At 41.5% G+C, this 18,636-nt stretch overlaps 1 protein-coding gene and 1 long non-coding RNA gene across 4 annotated transcripts in view; one reads left to right on the plus strand and one right to left on the minus strand.

The window, feature by feature from the left end:
• Window positions 1-18,636, plus strand: part of LOC133537908 (ATP-binding cassette sub-family C member 4-like) — a 222,480-nt gene that overhangs the window by 181,945 nt on the left and 21,899 nt on the right. For all 3 annotated transcript variants that reach the window (XM_061879058.1, XM_061879057.1, XM_061879056.1), the window contains 3 exons: window positions 96-185; window positions 647-819; window positions 12,487-12,592. In XM_061879058.1, coding sequence (XP_061735042.1) covers window positions 96-185; window positions 647-819; window positions 12,487-12,592 — 369 coding nt within the window. The remainder of the gene's footprint in view (window positions 1-95; window positions 186-646; window positions 820-12,486; window positions 12,593-18,636) is intronic.
• The window catches only part of LOC133537914 (uncharacterized), a 275,398-nt gene that overhangs the window by 21,790 nt on the left and 234,972 nt on the right, over window positions 1-18,636 (minus strand). The gene's annotated exons all lie outside the window — the stretch shown is intronic.

Raw genomic sequence — 18,636 nt, forward strand, 5'->3', positions numbered from 1 at the left:
TCCATAAAGCCTGTCTTAACCCTTTTATACATCTTAGCCCTTGTCATTATCTTTACTGGCCACGGCCTTCTCTTTCTATATTCATCTATCCATAGGACCCAGTTCTCTTCACGGGCACCATGAGGAAGAATCTGGACCCTTTCAGGCAGCACACAGATGAGGACCTGTGGAATGCACTCCAAGAGGTACTCCAGCCTGGCTCTGAATGATTCCCCCTTGCCGGCCCAGGGGGGGATCCCTCTGTCCCCCTGTACAATGCTGCCATTCAGCCTCCCTGCTCGCCACAAGTCATGGGGGGAAATCCCATTAGGGCCATGGGGCCCAGCTCAATGTGCAGCTTGTAACTGGGAACCATTGAAAGTGCTGGGGGAGATGTGTTTGGGCAGTCAGGCCAATCAGGATGAAGGCTCCCCCCACAGTGAAGGGCTTCAGCTCCTGGTCCTGCCTCTGAATGGGTTTGGTGGCCTGGATTAAAGCTAGAGGGCTGGCCACAAGAGAGCATTGGCCAAGGTCATCAGTGGACCTGGCCTTGCATTGTGCCAGGCGGTTAATGGGTGTGTTTGGATGGTTCTTTAAAGACATCTCCACAGGAGGCCTTTATGCCGGAGTAATGAAGGGTTGGGGCTCTGCACTCCCCTCTCTGCAGGTGCAGATGAAGGCCGTGGTGGAGGAACTGCCCAATAAGTTGGATACCATGCTGGCAGAGTCAGGCTTGAACTTCAGCATGGGCCAGAAGCAGCTGCTATGCCTGGCCAGGGCCATCCTGCGGAAAAACCGCATCCTTGTCATCGACGAGGCCACGGCCAATGTGGACCCAAGGTTAGAGGAGTACTGTCGACTACCGACCTCGATTAGAGGGGATGCAACCTAAATTCAAAGGCCTATTGAAATGAGATTTTCTTATTTGAACGGGGATAGCAGCTCCATTCTATGTGTCATACTTGATCATTTCGCGATATTGCCATATTTTTGCTGAAAGGATTTAGTAGAGAACAGCGATGATAAAGTTCGCAACTTTTGGTCGCTAATAAAAAAGCCTTGCCTGTACCGGAAGTAGCAGACGATGTGCGCGTGACGTCACGGGTTGTAAGGCTCCTCACATCTGAACATTGTTTATAATCATAGCCTCAAGCAGGAAGAGCTATTCGGACCAAGAAAGCGACAAATTTCCCCGTTAATTTGAGCGAGGATGAGGAAATTTAGAGTGAAGGACTAGAAGAGAAAAAGCGACGGCTCCAGTGGGAGCGTTTCAGATTTACTAGGATAATTCTGGAAAATCCTTTATCTGCTTATTGTTTTAATAGTGTTTTAGTGAGATTGTAAAGTCATACCTGCGGTGAACGCCAGTGTCTCTGAGAGAAGCCGAGGAGCCAAGATCACAGCTGCCTTTTTGACAGCTGCTGCAGGAGGACGCACAATCCACTGATCTCGCCGGTAAGAGCCGACTTAATATCACAATTTTCCCATCCAAAAACTTGCTGGTTGACGTAGAGAAACATGTTCGCTTGACCGCTCTGTGTTAAAGCTTCACAACAAACAAAGAAACACCGGCTGTGTCTCGGTTGGTGAAGCCAGCTGCAATCCACCGCTTTCCACCAACAGAATTCTTATTTGACGTCTCCATTATTAATTGAACAAATTGCAAAAGATTCAGCAAAACAGATGTCCAAAATGCAGTGTAATTATGCGATTAAAAGAGACGACTTTTAGCCGTGTGTGGTGCTGGGCTGACATGTCCGCTCCAACCAATAACGTCACAAGCACGTGTCAAAATTAACATCATCATTCCGCGACGTTTTCAACAGGATACCTCGCGGGAATTTGAAAATTGCAATTTAGTAAACTAAAAAGGCCGTATTGGCATGTGTTGAAATGTTAAGATTTCATCATTGATATATAAACTATCAGACTGCGTGGTCGCTAGTAGTGGCTTTCAGTAGGCCTTTAAAGGGGAACATTATCACCAGACCTATGCAAGCGTCAATATATACCTTGATGTTGCAGAAAAAAGACCACATATTTTTTTAACCGATTTCCGAACTCTAAATGGGTGAATTTTGTCAAATTAAACGCCTTTCTGTTCATCGGTCTTTTAGCGATGACGTCAGAACGTGACGTCACCGAGGTAATACACCCACCATTTTCATTTTCACATTACAAACACCGGGTCTCAGCTCTGTTATTTTCCGTTTTTTCGACTATTTTTTGGAACCTTGGAGACATCATGCTTCGACGGTGTGTTGTCGGAGGGTGTAACAACACTAACAGGGAGGGATTCAAGTTGCACCACTGGCAAGAAATCTGCCGCCAGACCCCCATTGAATGTACCAAAGTGTCTGCACATTTGACCGGCGATGCTAAGACAGACATGGCACAAAAATGTATGGATAACCTGCGGATGCATTTGCAACGATTAAGTCAACGAAATCACAAAGGTGAGTTTTGTTGATGTTGTTGACTTATGTGCTAATCAGACATAATTGGTCACGGCATGACTGCCAGCTAATCGATGCTAACATGCTACGCTAATCGATGCTAACATGCTATTTACGCTAGCTGTATGTACATTTGAAACTAGATACCCTCATTTAATGCGAAACAAACACTTACCAATCGACGGATTTAAGTTGCTCCAGTGTCACAAGATGCGAAAGTCCTGATCGTTTGGTCCGCACATTTTACCGGCGATGCTAATAAGGCAGCCATGCTATGGGCCACTTCATTAGGTACACCCACGCTACGGCCGAATAGCGTCAATAGCTATTCGCTCAATAGCTTCAGTTTCTTCTTCAATTTCGTTTTCGCTATATGCCTCCAGGGCTTCACGGTGGCAGAGGGGTTAGTGCGTCTGCCTCACAATACAAAGGTCCTGCAGTCCTTGGTTCAAATCCAGGCTCGGGATCTTTCTGTGTGGAGTTTGCATGTTCTCCCCGTGAATGCGTGGGTTCCCTCCGGGTACTCCGGCTTCCTCCCACTTCCAAAGACATGCACCTGGGGATAGGTTGATTGGCGACACTAAATTGGCCCTAGTGTGTGAATGTGAGTGTGAATGTTGTCTGTCTATCTGTGTTGGCCCTGCGATGAGCTGGCGACTTGTCCAGGGTGTACCCCGCCTTCCGCCCGATTGTAGCTGAGATAGGCGCCAGCGCCCCCCGCGACCCCGAAAGGGAATAAGCGGTAGAAAATGGATGGATGGATGGATATATGCCTCCATACTCCGACCATCTGTTTCAATACATGCGTAATCTGTTGAATCGCTTAAGCCGCTGAAATCTGAGTCTGAATCCGAGCTAATGTCGCTATATCTTGCTGTGGTAACCGCCATGTTGTTTGTATTGGCAGCCCTGTATGACGTCACAGGGAAATGGATAGTGGTTTCGAAGATAGCGAAAATAAGGCACTTTAAAGCTTTATTTAGGGATATTCCGGGACCGGTAAAATTTTGAAAAAAACTTCTAAAAATAAAACAAGCCAGTGGGAACTGATTTTTATTGTTTTTAACCCTTTTGAAATTGTGATAATGTTCCCCTTTAATATTTCATCATTGATATATAAACTATCAGACTGCGTGGTCGGTAGTAGTGGGTTTCAGTAGGCCTTGAAGGATTAATCAAACAAGACTGGCTAGACATATCAATGGTGCCCAAATTGTTGGCCTCCAAGGGCCAAAGTGAAAACGTGCCAATGGGCCGCGGGCCAAATGCACAGCGTTTTTAATGTACCGCAGCACCACGAGTTAAGCGATTAGACCCATGCCAACATAAATTACCGGGAGATCATCACATACGATAAATGTCACGTAGTTCAGTCTTGGGGACATGCCATCAACAATTGTGTAAGCTTGAAAGAGGTCAATATAAGTATGTATTAGGAATTGGGAACCACCATTTGGCGGGCCAAAAGTACATTACTAACCGTGTTACGAATAAAGATCAGTCAGAATAGAACATAATGTGGGTTATAGAGAACATAAAAACCCTTTATTTATTGAATCAAAAATATCGAAATTCAATCATTTGGTGTGTTTGCAAATAGCTACAATTACAGTGGGGCCAAAAAGTATTTAGTCAGCCACCGATTGTGCAAGTTCTCCCACTTAAAATGATGACAGAGGTCTGTAATTTTCATCATAGGTACACTTCAACTGTGAGAGACAGAATGTGAAAAAGAATCCAGGAATTTACATTGTAGGAATTTTAAAGAATTTATTTGTAAATTATGGTGAAAAATAAGTATTTTGGAAGGAGGTTTTGGCTCAAAATCTCACGATACATGGCCCCATTCATTCTTTCCTTAACACGGATCAATCGTCCTGTCCCCTTAGCGGAAAAACAGCCCCAAAGCATGATGTTTCCACCCCCATGCTTCACAGTAGGTGTGGTGTTCTTGGGATGCAACTCAGTATTCTTCTTCCTCCAAACACGACGAGTTGAGTTTATACCAAAATGGATACATGGATGATACAGCAGAGGATTGGGAGAATTTCATGTGGTCAGATGAAACCAAAATAGAACTTTTTGGTATAAACTCAACTCGTCGTGTTTGGAGGAAGAAGAATACTGAGTTGCATCCCAAGAACACCACACCTACTGTGAAGTATGGGGGTGGAAACATCATGCTTTGGGGCTGTTTTTCTGCTAAGGCATGGGTGTCAAACTCTGGTCCGTCGTGTAATTTCATTTGGCCCTTGAGGCAATATCAAATTAACATTAGAACTGGCCCGCCGGAGATATACAGCAATGCCGCTGTAACACCGCATTCACCGATTTCCCGGGAGACTCTCGAATTTCAGTGCCCCTCCCGAAAATCTCCCGGTGCAACCATTCTCCTGAATTCCACCCGGACAACAATATTGGGGGTGTGCCTTAAAAGCCACTGTCTTAAGCGTCCTCTACAACCTGTCGTCAAGTCTGTTTCCCCTCCTCACAAACAGCGTGCCGACCCAGTCACATATGTTGCTTCTACACACATGCAAGGCATACTGGATCAACATCATACAGGTCACACTGAGGGTGGCCATATAAACAACTTTAACACTGTTACAAATATGCGCCACACTGTGAACACACACCAAACAAAAATAACAAACACATTTTGGGAGAACATCCGCACCGTAACACAACATAAACACAACAGAACAAATACCCAGAACCCATCGCAGCACTAACTCTTCCGGACCGCTACAATATAACCCCCACCCCCACCCACCTGAGCCCCGACATTAACTGAGCAGTAAAAAGGCCTGAATGGTTGATTTATTCATTGTTATTTTATTTTCAAATGTATTAGCCTGTGGAAAAAGTTAATGTTGATATTTACCTCAGAAGGCTGCAAATACAAAAGAGGCATTCATTTTTTATTTAAATTTGATTTGATATGCCATTGATATTTTTTAATTATTATTGTTATTATTATCTGCGATGAGGTGGCGACTTGTCCAGGGTGTACCCCGCCTTCCGCCTGATTGTAGCTGAGATAGGCGCCAGCGCCCCCCGCGACCCCGAACGGGAATAAGCGGCAGAAAATGGATGGATGGATGGATGTTATTATTATTTGAAACTCAATTTTGCATGTCACTATAAAGTTATATAGGCCTTGCTTGTTCAATATTCAATGAAAAACTTGTTTGGGTCCCTATTAAAAGGTTAATTTGTTGACATTCTCCCAATCCTCTGCTGTATCATCCATGTATCCATTTTGGTATAAACTCAACTCGTCGTGTTTGGAGGAAGAATACTGAGTTGCATCCCAAGAACACCACACCTACTGTGAAGCATGGGGGTGGAAACATCATGCTTTGGGGCTGTTTTTCTGCTAAAAGGACAGGACGATTGATCCGTGTTAAGGAAAGAATGAATGGGGCCATGTATCATGAAATTTTGAGCCAAAACCTCCTTCCATCAGTGAGAGCTTTGAATGGTTGACCAAATACTTATTTTCCACCATAATTAACAAATAAATTCTTTAAAATTCCTCCAGTATGAATTCCTGGATTTTTTTTTCACATTCTGTCTCTCGCAGTTGAAGTGTACCTATGATGAAAATTACAGACCTCTGTCATCATTTTAAGTGGGAGAACTTGCACAATCGGCGGCTGACTAAATACTTTTTTGCCCCACTGTACATACAAAGCCAAATATAATCTGCTACCCAAGAATGTACAACATTTCTTCCGTACCAACTTGTCGGATTACATCCTTGTCTTTCTACTATCCAGACGAGAGGCGTGATTTATGATCTACAATAGAGTTTGACGAGCAAAGAAACGACGCATTTCATCAGTTGATCATGTCAACATAGACACGCAAGCCGGTGATCACGGCGCCGCTATAAATAGTTTGTCTGCGTTAGCAATTATAATAATAAATAAATGGGTTGTACTTGTATAGCGCTTTTCCACCTTCAAGGTACTCAAAGCGCTTTGACACTACTTCCACATTCACACACACATTCACACACTGATGGGGGGAGCTGCCATGCAAGGCGCCAACCAGCACCCATCAGGAGCAAGGGTGAAGTGTCTTGCTCAGGACACAACGGACGTGATGAGGTTGGTACTAGGTGGGATTTGAACCAGGGACGCTCACGACCACTCTCCCCACTGCGCCACGCCGTCCCTTTACAGATAAGAACGAAATTGCGTTGCATTCGCTGGTTGTAGTGTAGGATAGAAGAGCAATATGGTGCAGATATAAATAAATAGATTACTGTACAGATAAATATTATTATGATCCATGGCCTGGATCATGTTTTGCTATTTTCAGTTAGTTTTAGGGACTCCCTCAATTCCTGTTTTTGTGCACCCTTGAGTTTGTTTTTAGTTACCATGGTGACCTATTATTTCCACCTGTCTCTGATTGGTGTTTGGGACGCTCACCTGTTTCCTGAGCACTAATCAGAGGCAATTATTTAAGCCTGCCTTTGCCGGTCAGTCGGACCTTTCCGACAGTATAACATATGTGGGGGTTCGTTGACCGATTCGTCTCGTATTAGACCCACGCGCTGCACCTAATCAAGTGGCCCATTTTTGGATTTGTTCGTGATTTGCGTTGCCATGGTAACAAGAAATGTTCCTAATTTAGATTCCCGCCATCGGCTCAAGTGGCACCTTTCCGACGGTATAACATATATTATATATTATAATAACAATAACACAAATACTTGGTTAATATCACAAAATGTACATGGAGAATTGTTGGCGGTTTTGGATGGTTATTTATTAGGTTTAATGGGCGGAACAGAGGACCTCCCGTTGGCTCCGTTGTAAGCGGACTTTTATTTACGACATCTGTCAAGTCTTTCATAATGATTGTAAACGATGAGCAAAATTCCAAAAGAAGCGCAGTTCCCCTTTAACTGCCTATTGTATTGATGTAAATTGTGTTACAATATAAAAACAGGAAGTGATCGGGCGGTATGGCTCGGTTGGTAGAGGGGCCGTGCCAGCAATTTGAGGGTTCCAGGTTCGAATCCCGCTTTCACCATCCTAGTCACTGCCGTTGTGTCCTTGGGCACTTTACTCCCCTGCTCCCAGTGCCACCCACACTGGTTTAAATGGAACTTAGATATTGGATTTCACTGTGTAAAGTGGGTTGAGTCACTAGAGAAAAGCGCTATATAAATATAATTCATGATCATATGTGTTGGTAATAGCAATACATTGGAAAAGGGGTGGGCTTCACGGTGGCAGAGGGGTTAGTGCGTCTGCCTCACAATACGAAGGTCCTGCAGTCCTGGGTTCAAATCCAGGCTGGGGATCTTTCTGTGTGGAGTTTGCATGTTCTCCCCGTGAATGCGTGGGTTCCCTCCGGGTACTCCGGCTTCCTCCCACTTCCAAAGACATGCACCTGGGGATAGGTTGATTGGCAACACTAAATTGGCCCTAGTGTGTGAATGTTGTCTGTCTATCTGTGTTGGCCCTGCGATGAGGTGGCGACTTGTCCAGGGTGTACCCCGCCTTCCGCCCGATTGTAGCTGAGATAGGCGACAGCGCCCCCCGTGACCCCGGTAGAAAATGGATGGATGGAAAAGGGGTAGGAATAAATAAGGTTTGTTTCTCCACACTCCATTTCGGACATGTTATAAAATAAACACTAACCGAGAAAATTCGAGGTAAATTAAATGCTGTGTCAATATGAGTTCTACTTTATTTATAATGTATTAATTTTGCATGTACAATCATGATCAAAAGTTTACATACACTTGTAAAGAACATAATGTCATGGCTGTCTTGAGTTTCCAATAATTTTCTAAAATTCTTATGTTTTTTTGTGATAGTGATTGGATCACATACTTGTTGGTGACAAAAAAAACATTCATAAAGTTTGGTTCTTTTATGAATGTATTATGGGTCAACTGGAAATGTGTGCAAATCTGCTGGGTCAAAAGTATACATACAGCAATGTTAATATTTGGTTACATGTCCTTTGGCAAGTTTCACTGCAATAAGGCGGTTTTGGTAGCCATCCACAAGCTTCTGGTTGAATTTTTGACCACTCCTCTTGACAAAAATGGTGCAATTCAGCTAAATTTGTTGGTTTTCTGACATGGACTTGTTTCTTCAGCATTGTCCACACGTTTAAGTCAGGACTTTGGGAAGGCCAGTGTAAAACCTCAATTCTAGCCTGATTTAGCGATCACCGGGCTGATGATTATAGGATGTCCTGAAGAATTTGGAGGTAATCCTTATTTTTCATTGTCCCATTTACTCTCTGTAAAGCACCAGTTCCATTGGCAGCAAAACAGGCCCAGAGCATAATACTACCAGCACCATGCTTGACGGTAGGAATGGTGGTCCTGGGATTAAAGGCCTCACCTTTTCTCCTCCAAACATATTGCTGGGTATTGTGGCCAAACAGCTCCATTGATGTTTCATCTGACATCACATGGACAAAGATAAGACTTTGTGGAGGAAAGTTCTGTGGTCGGATTAAACAAAAATTGAGCTGTTTGTCCATAATACCCAGCAATGTGTTTAGAGGAGAAATCCCAGGAACACCATTCCTACAGTCAAGCATGGTGGTGGTAGTATTATGCTCTAGGCCTGTTTTGCTGCCAATGGAACTGGTGCTTTAAATGAGACAATGAAAAAGGAGAATTACCTCCAAATTCCTCAGGAAAACCTCAAATCATCAGCCCGGTTGTTGGGTCTTGGGCGCAGATGGGTGTTCCAACAGGACAATGACCCCAAACACACGTCAAAAGTGGTAAAGGAAAGGCTAAATCAGGCTAGAATTAAGGTTTTAGAATGGCTTTCCCAAAGTCCTGACTTAAACGTGTGGACAATGCTGAAGAAACAAGTCCATGTCAGAAAACCAACACATTTTGTCAAGAGTAGTGGTCAAAAATTCATCTAGAAGCTTGTGGATGGCTACCAAAAGCGCCTTATTGCAGTGAAACTTGCCAAAGGACATGTAACCAAATATTAACATTGCTGTATGTATACTTTTGACCCAGCAGATTGGTCACATTTTCAGTAAACTCATAATAAATTCATAAAAGAACCAAACTTAGTGACCAACAAGTATGTGTGCCAATTACTCTATCAACAAAAAAAAAGAGAGTTATAGAAATTATTGGAAACTCAAGACAGCCATGACATTATGTTCTTTACAAGTGTATGTAAACTTTTGATCGTGACTGTAACTACAAATGCACAGATAAAAGCAACCGTGATATATGAGGTGGCGACTTGTCCAGGGTGTACCCTGTCTTCCTCCCGATTGTAGCTGAGATAGGCGCCAGCGCCCCCGGCAACCCCAAAAAGGGAATAAGCGGTAGAAAATGGATGTATGGATGGATGGATATATCCCACTAGGCATTTTTTAAGATAGTAATCAATGATAAAACATGTCAAAACATTAAAAAAACTAATGTGGTGAACTGAGTAACACAAATAGAACGTAATCCAAACAAAACTGCAACCCTTGTTGTGTGTCTGTGAACTTAGGCTCCAGTCTGATACAATAACACAAGGGTGTCCAAACTACTTCCCCTGAGGGCCGCAGACTAAAAAATCTAAGTATGCGGGGGCCTTTTTGATATTTTTCTTTTTTAAAAGCAATACAATAGTTGTTTTTTTCCCTTTATGGCTTTCCTCAAGTTTGGTCCCCGGTCTCCGGAGGGGTCTCAGTCATAAAAATGTTAGACATAAGTCATAAATTATTATTCTTTAATTTAACGCTTGAATCTCGAGATCAACTTCAGGTCTGTCTGTCGTTATAACATTTTTAGGGTCCGCCAGGCCCATTGCAAAAGGACTCCTTTGGACCCTATTGAAACTGTAAGGTTTTATTCTTTCTTTATTATTATTCTGCCGCCTCTTGGAACTGTAATTTGAACCCCTGAACATGCTTCAAAACTCACCAAATTTCACACACTCATCAGAACTGGCAAAAATTCCCATCTAATAAAAAACCAAAACCCCAAAAATTAAAAATGCGCTCTAGCGCCCCCTAGGAAACAAAAACAAAAAACAGACTGCTTGTAACTTCTGTTAGGAATGTCGTACAGACATGAAACAAAAACCTCTATGTAGGGCTGACTTAGACTTAGATTTCATAATTTTACCTTCTAGGGCAAAAATCTACAAAAATTTTGCAAAAACTCATTCAAAGCAAAATTTTCGTAAAAAATGCGATTTTTGCCTCTTTGCGCTGTAATTTGACCCCCTTAAAATGCTTCAAAACTCATCAAACTTGACACACACATCAGGAATGGCTAAAATTGAAATCTAATAAAAAAAAACTAACCCCAAAACTGAAAATTGCGCTCAAGCACAATTTTTGAATAAAACACAGAAAAAACTGCTCCTAACAAGAAAACACAGACAAAACTGCTTGTAACTTCCGGTAGGAATATCGGATAGACATGAAACAAAAACCTATATGTAGGTCTCACTTAGGCCTACATTTCATAGATTGACAACCCCAACAACCAATCAATCAATCAATGTTTACTTATATAGCCCTGAATCACTAGTGTCTCAAAGGGCTGCACAAACCACAACACAAACCACTACGACATCCTCGGTAGGCCCACATAAGGGCAAGGAAAACTCACGGCCAGTGGGACGTCGGTGACAATGATGACTAAAATCAACAGGAAGTTTGCAATCCCCCCTTCAAAACAAAATTTTGTAAAAATACGTCACCTTTCTTCAAACATTATCTCCTCTGAGTTTGTCGTTTAGGCTTCAAACTCGCACAGGGGAGAGATTGAACCCTTCTGATTAAAAGTTATCCAAAGAGTTTCGATTACTGCTCCGGTTTTGATTTTACGCGCCGTCAAAGAACCCCTGCGCAAAGTTTCCTAAAATATGTCATTTTTGCCTCTTTGAGCTGTAATTTGACCCCCTTAAAATGCTTCAAAGTGCAAGTTAAAGCTCTACTATGCAAAGCGAAAGCCATTTATCAACAACATCCAGAAACGCCGAGCTGTAATTTGACCCCCTTAACATGCTTCAAAACTCACCAAATTTTACACACACACCAGGACTGGAGAAAATTGCCATGTAATAAAAAACCAAACCTCAACAATCCAAATTGCGCTCTAGCGCCCACTAGGAAAAAACACAGACAAAACTGCTTGTAACTTCTGTTAGGAATGTCATAGAGACATGAAACAAAAACATCTATGTAGGTCTGACTAAGACCAGCGCTTGTGTCGCGGGGGCAGCAGCCAAAGCGGACCCGACCAACGCTGCTTGCAGCTTTAATTTTAAATTTAGTTTTTTTATTTTTATGGCCTTTATGTCAAAAGCCTTATTTATACGGCAAACACACAAACTATGCAACATTTTCCCCCCAAAACATTTCAAAGTGGAATATTTGACGTGTAGTAATTGGAACCCTAAATAGGTCAATCATTTATAACAATAGAAAAAGAATAAGTGTTGAAAATAAGCTAAATGTATATTTATATATTTTTTTTTACTTTTAACGCTTAAGTCTGTAGATATCTTGATTATAAGATTTTATCATTTTTTTCACACTTTTTTGTTTGTTTGATGGCCTTTTTGTGAAAAAAAACTTTGTTTTGCACAAAATATTCAATATTGTCCCCCCAAAATATTTGAAAGTGAAATTAATTAATTAATAAAAGTAATTGGAGCCTTCAGCAGGTCAAAAAAAGTCCGCATGGCAGCTTTGTGTTATTAGTGTCAACACTGCAACTTTTTCTTGTTACATGTCACTGTTTACTCTTTTATTACACTTTTTTACGTTTTAAATTTTTACTATAGTATTTTTTAGAATGGGACGGGGGCCATTAACAAATTAGCTTTGGGGCCACAAATGGCCCTCGGGCCGCACTTTGGACACGCCTGCAATAACACAATTAAAACCCTAACTGCGTTTGAAAGTATGGCAGGTTGTTTACCACCTCACATTCCCGATGAGCCATTGTAGTTTGCCGCCTACAATCCCCGCCCGGAGCACTTTAGGAAGAGTGTTTTGTTCTCAAGTGTTGTGTTCTGTGCAACTTTAGAACCGACAGCCTGATCCAGCAGACGATCCGGGAGAGGTTTCAAGAGTGTACGGTGCTCACCATCGCTCACAGGCTCAACACCATCATCGACTGTGACAAAATACTGGTAGGTTGCGAAGCAGCAATTTTCAATTGTTTGTTTTTGAAAGGCCATCAGACATCACTTGAATGTGCAATTTTCTGAAATATGACAAAGAATACCCGGAAGTGAGATTCGGGCGACCCGCAGCCTAGAGTTTGAATTCAATCGCCACATTTTTGCAACAGCAGGACCGCCTTTTGATCACAGTTTCTTCTCATTGAATCGACTCTCTTGTGCCACTTGATCTTTGGCCCTTTCCTGCTACTGCCTGCCGAGGTGCCAATTAGCACCGTTTGTGGCGGCATTTGTCAAGAGTCTATGAAGGGTCGGGGCGTGACCTGGCGTGGCTCCTGTGCAGAAAAAGCCAAAACACAAGCAGCTGGGACTGATTCACACCTACACTTGTGTTAAATGCCCCCCCATATTGGCATGAAGCCTTGGGAGATTTATATCAGGTCCCAGCTCAGAGAGAGAGAGACAGTACTTTTTTAGTGTTACCGTATTTCCTTAAATTGCCGCTAATTAATTTAAAACCTCTTCTCACTCCCGCGCTTACCAAAGGCATGCGGTAAATTTAGGCCTGTGCTTATAAATTTGAGTGTGATGTAAGGATACTAGGGATGTCCCGATCCGATATTAGCCAAAAAAGTGAATATCGGATTTTATCGGACTGAATCTAAAAACTCCGATATAAGCGCTCCGATATAAGCTGTCCATTTGCCGCTGCAGCACTTCTATAATAGGTGACTGGTTTGATCACACTCCAACACAGTAGGTGGCGGCAATGCCCCTTAATTAATGTTGGTGGCGGCCGCGGAAGAAGAGCATCTCTGATCCAGCATGCACAGCCCACGTGATCACAACAACGACAACGCGTGTGCTCAGCAAAGTGTGATGTCGGCTGTGTGGAAGTATTTTAACTCACAGCATGCCGAAATGCTTATCTTCTTAAAAAAAAATCTCCACATTATGCTCGGACTGCTGAAAGTGGAGAAGGAGGAGGAGGAGTAGTAAGGGTAGTCAGCACTGACTATTATTTGTTTTATGCTCTTGTTATTAGAGTGATATGTTTATTGTGTTTACACTATTCTTCAGTGAAGACTAAGAGTAATTACTACATTGTTTTGGGCACAGTCAGTCAGTGAAACTGGAGCTGTGAACTCTTAATTTAGAGCAGTTGGACAGTGGACAATATTGTGTTGTTTTTGTGGTTTTTGTCCCTGCCCACAGTTGTTTCCAACATATGCTGACAGTAAAAAAATAACTGAAGTGAACTTGAATTGTTTGCACTTTAAAACGTTTTTTTTTTTTTGGATTTATTTAGGTTATTTTTCTGGGTCTTTTAATTTATTTTTAATTTATTCTTTTCAATTGTATAATTATGTTGGTATTAGTGGTTATTTTGCACTTTAAATATAAAATTTTGTTTTTATTGGATTTGTTGAGGTAATACTCTTATGTTGAAGGTTAAAATTTATGTAACCAATTGGTTAATAATAAATGGGTCAGTTTTTCCTATACCTACTATTGCTAACTATTGTTTTCTGTTTTAACACTACATCATCAGTAACAGTAACATCACTTTATCAAGCCTTTTCTAACATTCTACAAAACAAAATAAGGAATAAATATATGTATGATTCGTGCCTATATCGTATCGTATTGATATCGGTATCGGCAAATACTCAAGGCTACAATATCGGTATCGCATTGGAAGTGAAAAAGTTGTATCGGGACATCCCTATAGGATACCATCATGAAACGCACATTTAATAAAAAATGTTTTATTATGGTCTTACCTTTACTTATAAATAAAGTCCATGCGCAGCTCCTTTTGATCAAAAGCATCGATAACTTGTTTATAGAAGTCTTCCTTATCTTTCTTCGGTTTTAAAAGTCTCTCTGTCTCGATGGAGATCTTCCTTTATTAGCTCCTGCTTCGATTGAACGTCCAGTTTAGAAAATAGTTTAATTCAGATATTTAATCCTCCATGTTAAAAGTGCAAGCGAGAGGGAAAAAATAAACGATCGCTGCTCACTCTTGCTGCTTGTTGTCACTACTTCTGCAGCCGAGTTGTCGCAAGAAGGATCGCTAGCGCCCTCTACCACCAAGAGGCGGCAGTATTTAATGACTCATATTTGACACACGCAGCTACAGTATGTTCATAAAACATACCTGCTTACTGTTCATTTTAGCATATTCAATAGCTTGGACCTAAAATTCTACTGAATAAGCTCTTAATCTTTTCCCCTTTATGCGATTTCAAATGATTGAAATCAGCCTACTCCATTTTGGAAATGATGACAGGTGAAGTGTCACTCGTGACGTGACGAGTTTGACCCGGTGGAAATTCTAGACATGCGCTAATAAAAATAATATTTTGCGAAACGAGTTTGACCCGGCCTTAATCCTGAGCCGGCGGTAATGCTAAACATGCGCTAATTATTTTGCGAAACGAGTTTGACCCGGCAGTAATTCTAGGCAGGCGCATACTATATACCCGGCGGTAATTCAAAGGAAATACGGTACGTTTATAATAGCAAGGAGCTTATAAAATGTGTGCTGAGATAAGTGGAGTCTTCCGCAAACTGCTTGAATGGGCACTATATGTTAAAAAGTTGGAGGTTAAAGTACAAATGATTGTCACACACACACTAGGTGTGGTGAAATTTGTCCTCTGCATTTGACCCATCCCCTCATTCACCCCCTGGGAGGTGAGGGGAGCAGTGAGCAGCAGCGGTGCCGCGCCCAGGAATCATTTTTGGTGGTTTAGCCCCCAGTTCCTACCCTTAATGCTGAGTGCCAAGCAGGGAGGTAATGGGTCCTATTTTTATAGTCTTTAGTATGACTCGGCTGATCTCAAGGCGGACACCCTAACCCATGGGTCACCAACACGGTGCCTGCGGGCACCAGGTAGCCCGTAAGGACTAGATGAGTAGCCCGCTGGCCTGTTCTAAAAATAGCTCAAATAGCAGCACTTACCAGTGAGCTGCCTCTATTTTTAAAATTGTATTTATTTACTAGCAAGCTGGTCTCGCTTTGCTTGACATTTTTAAATCTAAGAGAGACAAAACTCAAATAGAATTTGAAAATCCAAGAAAATATTTTAAAGACTTGGTCTTCACTTGTTTAAATAAATTCATTTTTTTTTTACTTTGCTTCTTATAACTTTCAGGAAGACAATTTTAGAGAAAAAATACAACCTTAAAAATGATTTTAGGATTTTTAAACACATATACCTTTTTACCTTTTAAATTCCTTCCTCTACTTTCCTGACAGTTTAAATCAATGTTCAATTAAATGTTGTTGTTTTTTTTATTGTAAAGAATAATAAATACATTTTAATTTAATTCTTCATTTTAGCTTCTGTTTTTTCGACGAAGAATATTTGTGAAATATTTCTTCAAACTTATTATTATTAAAATTCCCCAAAAATATTCTGGCAAATCTAGAAAATCTTTACAATAAAAATTTAAATCTCATTTCAAAGTCTTTTGAATTTCTTTTAAAATTTTTGTTCTGGAAAATCTAGAAGAAATAATGATTTGTCTTTGTTAGAAATACAGCTTGGTCCAATTTGTTATATATTCTAACAAAGTGCAGATTGGATTTCAACCGATTTAAAACATGTCATCAAAATTCTAAAATTAATCTTAAGCAAGAAAAATTACTAATGATGTTCCATAAATTATTTTTAAATTTTTATCAAAAAGATTCGAATTAGCTAGCTTTTCTCGTCTTTTTTTTCGGTTGAATTTTGAATTTTAAAGAGTCGAAATTGAAGATAAACTATGTTTCAAAATTGTATTTTAATTTTTTTTTTTCAGTTTTCTCCTCTTTTAAACCATTCAATTAAGTGTTTTTTTCAGCATTTATTCTCTACAAACAAACTTCCGTAAAAGGAAAAAAAATGTACGACGGAATGACAGACAGAAATACCCATTTTTTTATATATACATATATTTATTTATTAAAGGTAAATTGAGCAAATTGGCTATTTCTGTGTGTATCAAACTGGTGGCCCTTTGCATTTATCAGTACCCAAGAAGTAGCTCTTGGTTTCAAAAAGGTTGGTGACCACTAGGCCACTGAGTAAGTGTACAGTAAGGCCACGGCAACTCATTTTCAAGAGTTGTTTTGATTGTTGCTGCTAAAGATAAATCGCCCAAATAAATTCTTGGCTTTTTCAACCTTCATACAGCTAACTGCTAATTGTTCACTACAAACTGGCACATGTGTTGGTGAGATACAGTCTGGTGAAGTGAGGTGAATTATATTTATATAGCGCTTTTTCTCTAGTGACTCAAAGCGCTTTACATAGTGAAACCCAATATCGAAGTTACATTAAAACCAGTGTGGGTGGCACTGGAAGCAGGTGGGTAAAGTGCCTTGCCCAAGGACACAACGGCAGTTACTAGGATGGCGGAAGGTGGAATCGAACCTGCAACCCCCAAGTTGCTGACACGGCCACTCTACCAACCGAGCTAAACCGCCGTGGGAGATTATGTCATTTTACCCATTTGGGTTTAAAATATTTTTTGCAAACCAGTAATTATAATCCGCAAATAATGTGCCGTTGTTGAGTGTCTGTGCTGTCCGGAGCTGGACAGAACCGTGTAATACTCTTCCATATCAGTAGGTGGCAATAGGTAGCAAAATGCTTTGTCGTGATTCCAATATGCAGACTACAGCAGGAGGCAGGGTGCAGGTAAAAAGGTATCTAAGGCTTAAACCAAAAATAAACAGAAGGTAAGTGCCGCTTTGCAAAGGCATTGAAGCTTAGGGATGGCTATGCAGAACGAAACTAAAACTGAACCGGCTACAAAGTAAACAAAAACAGAATGCTGGACGACAGCAAAGACTTACATTTATGAATAATTGATTTATATAGGCTAGTAAAGTGAAGTTTTGTACCTGACAAGTTTTGGCTACCTTGCTTCTGCAGCCTTCATCAGTGACACCTCTGATGAAGGCTGCAGAAGCAAGGTAACCCAAACTTGTCAGGTACAAAACTTTACCTTACTAGCCTATATAAATCAACCATTTATACTGTAAATACACGTCAGTAGGCTAAATGAACCCCTTCAAAATAGCAAAGACTTACAGCGTGTGGAGCGGACAGCGACCACAAAGTACATCCGAACATGACATGACAATCAACAATGTCCCCGCAAAGAAAGATAAAAACCACTTAAATATTCTTAATTGCTAAATCAAAGCAGGTGTGGGGAATAGCACTCAAGGAAAACATAAAACTGCAACAGGAAAATACTAACAAAACAGGGAAAGCCACTAAAATATGAATGTAAGACAAGAACTCTCGAGCATCAAGAGGAGCCAGATGAGATGGTTCGGGCATCTGGTCAGGATGCCACCCGGACGCCTCCCTTTGGAGGTGTTTAGGGCACGTCCAACCGGTAGGAGGCCACGGGGAAGACCCAGGACAGGTTGGGAAGACTATGTCTCCCGGCTGGCCTGGGAACGCCTCGGGATCCCCCGGGAAGAGCTTGACAAAGTAGCTGGGGAGAGGAAAGTCTGGGCTTGCCTGCTTAGCGGGGCCAATTTCGGCCCCAAGAGACGTTATTTTGCGGCCCCCATCACTGTTAGTGCGGCCCGCGAGTTTTATATGAATGGCGCTTGACAGCGTTGTGTTATTTGGCTCCAAAATGGCTCTTTCAACATTCTGGGTTGCCTACCCCTGCGTTAGTGGATAAGTAGCAAATGAGTGGAAGCGACAGATGTTGCCATAGATACGAGGGTTTTATTACCTGCCCCGGCTGCAGTCACCCCGAGACACCTGTCCGTCACTAATAACAGTCCCGGATAACCTCGACCAATTCAAACCGTTGTCTGTGGAGATGTCCGATAATATTGGACTGCCGATATGATCGGCCAATAAATGCTTTAGAATGTAATATTGAATATGATCGGTATCAGTTTCAAAAAGTAAAAATTATGACTTTTTAAAACGCTGCTGTGTGTGGGAGAAGTACAGAGCGCCAATAAACCTTAAAGGCACTGCCTAAGTGCCGGCTCAGTCACATAACATCCACGGCTTTTCACACAC

Source organism: Nerophis ophidion, linkage group LG19 (assembly GCF_033978795.1).
Source record: "Nerophis ophidion isolate RoL-2023_Sa linkage group LG19, RoL_Noph_v1.0, whole genome shotgun sequence".
In the NCBI taxonomy this organism is placed as follows: domain Eukaryota; kingdom Metazoa; phylum Chordata; class Actinopteri; order Syngnathiformes; family Syngnathidae; genus Nerophis; species Nerophis ophidion.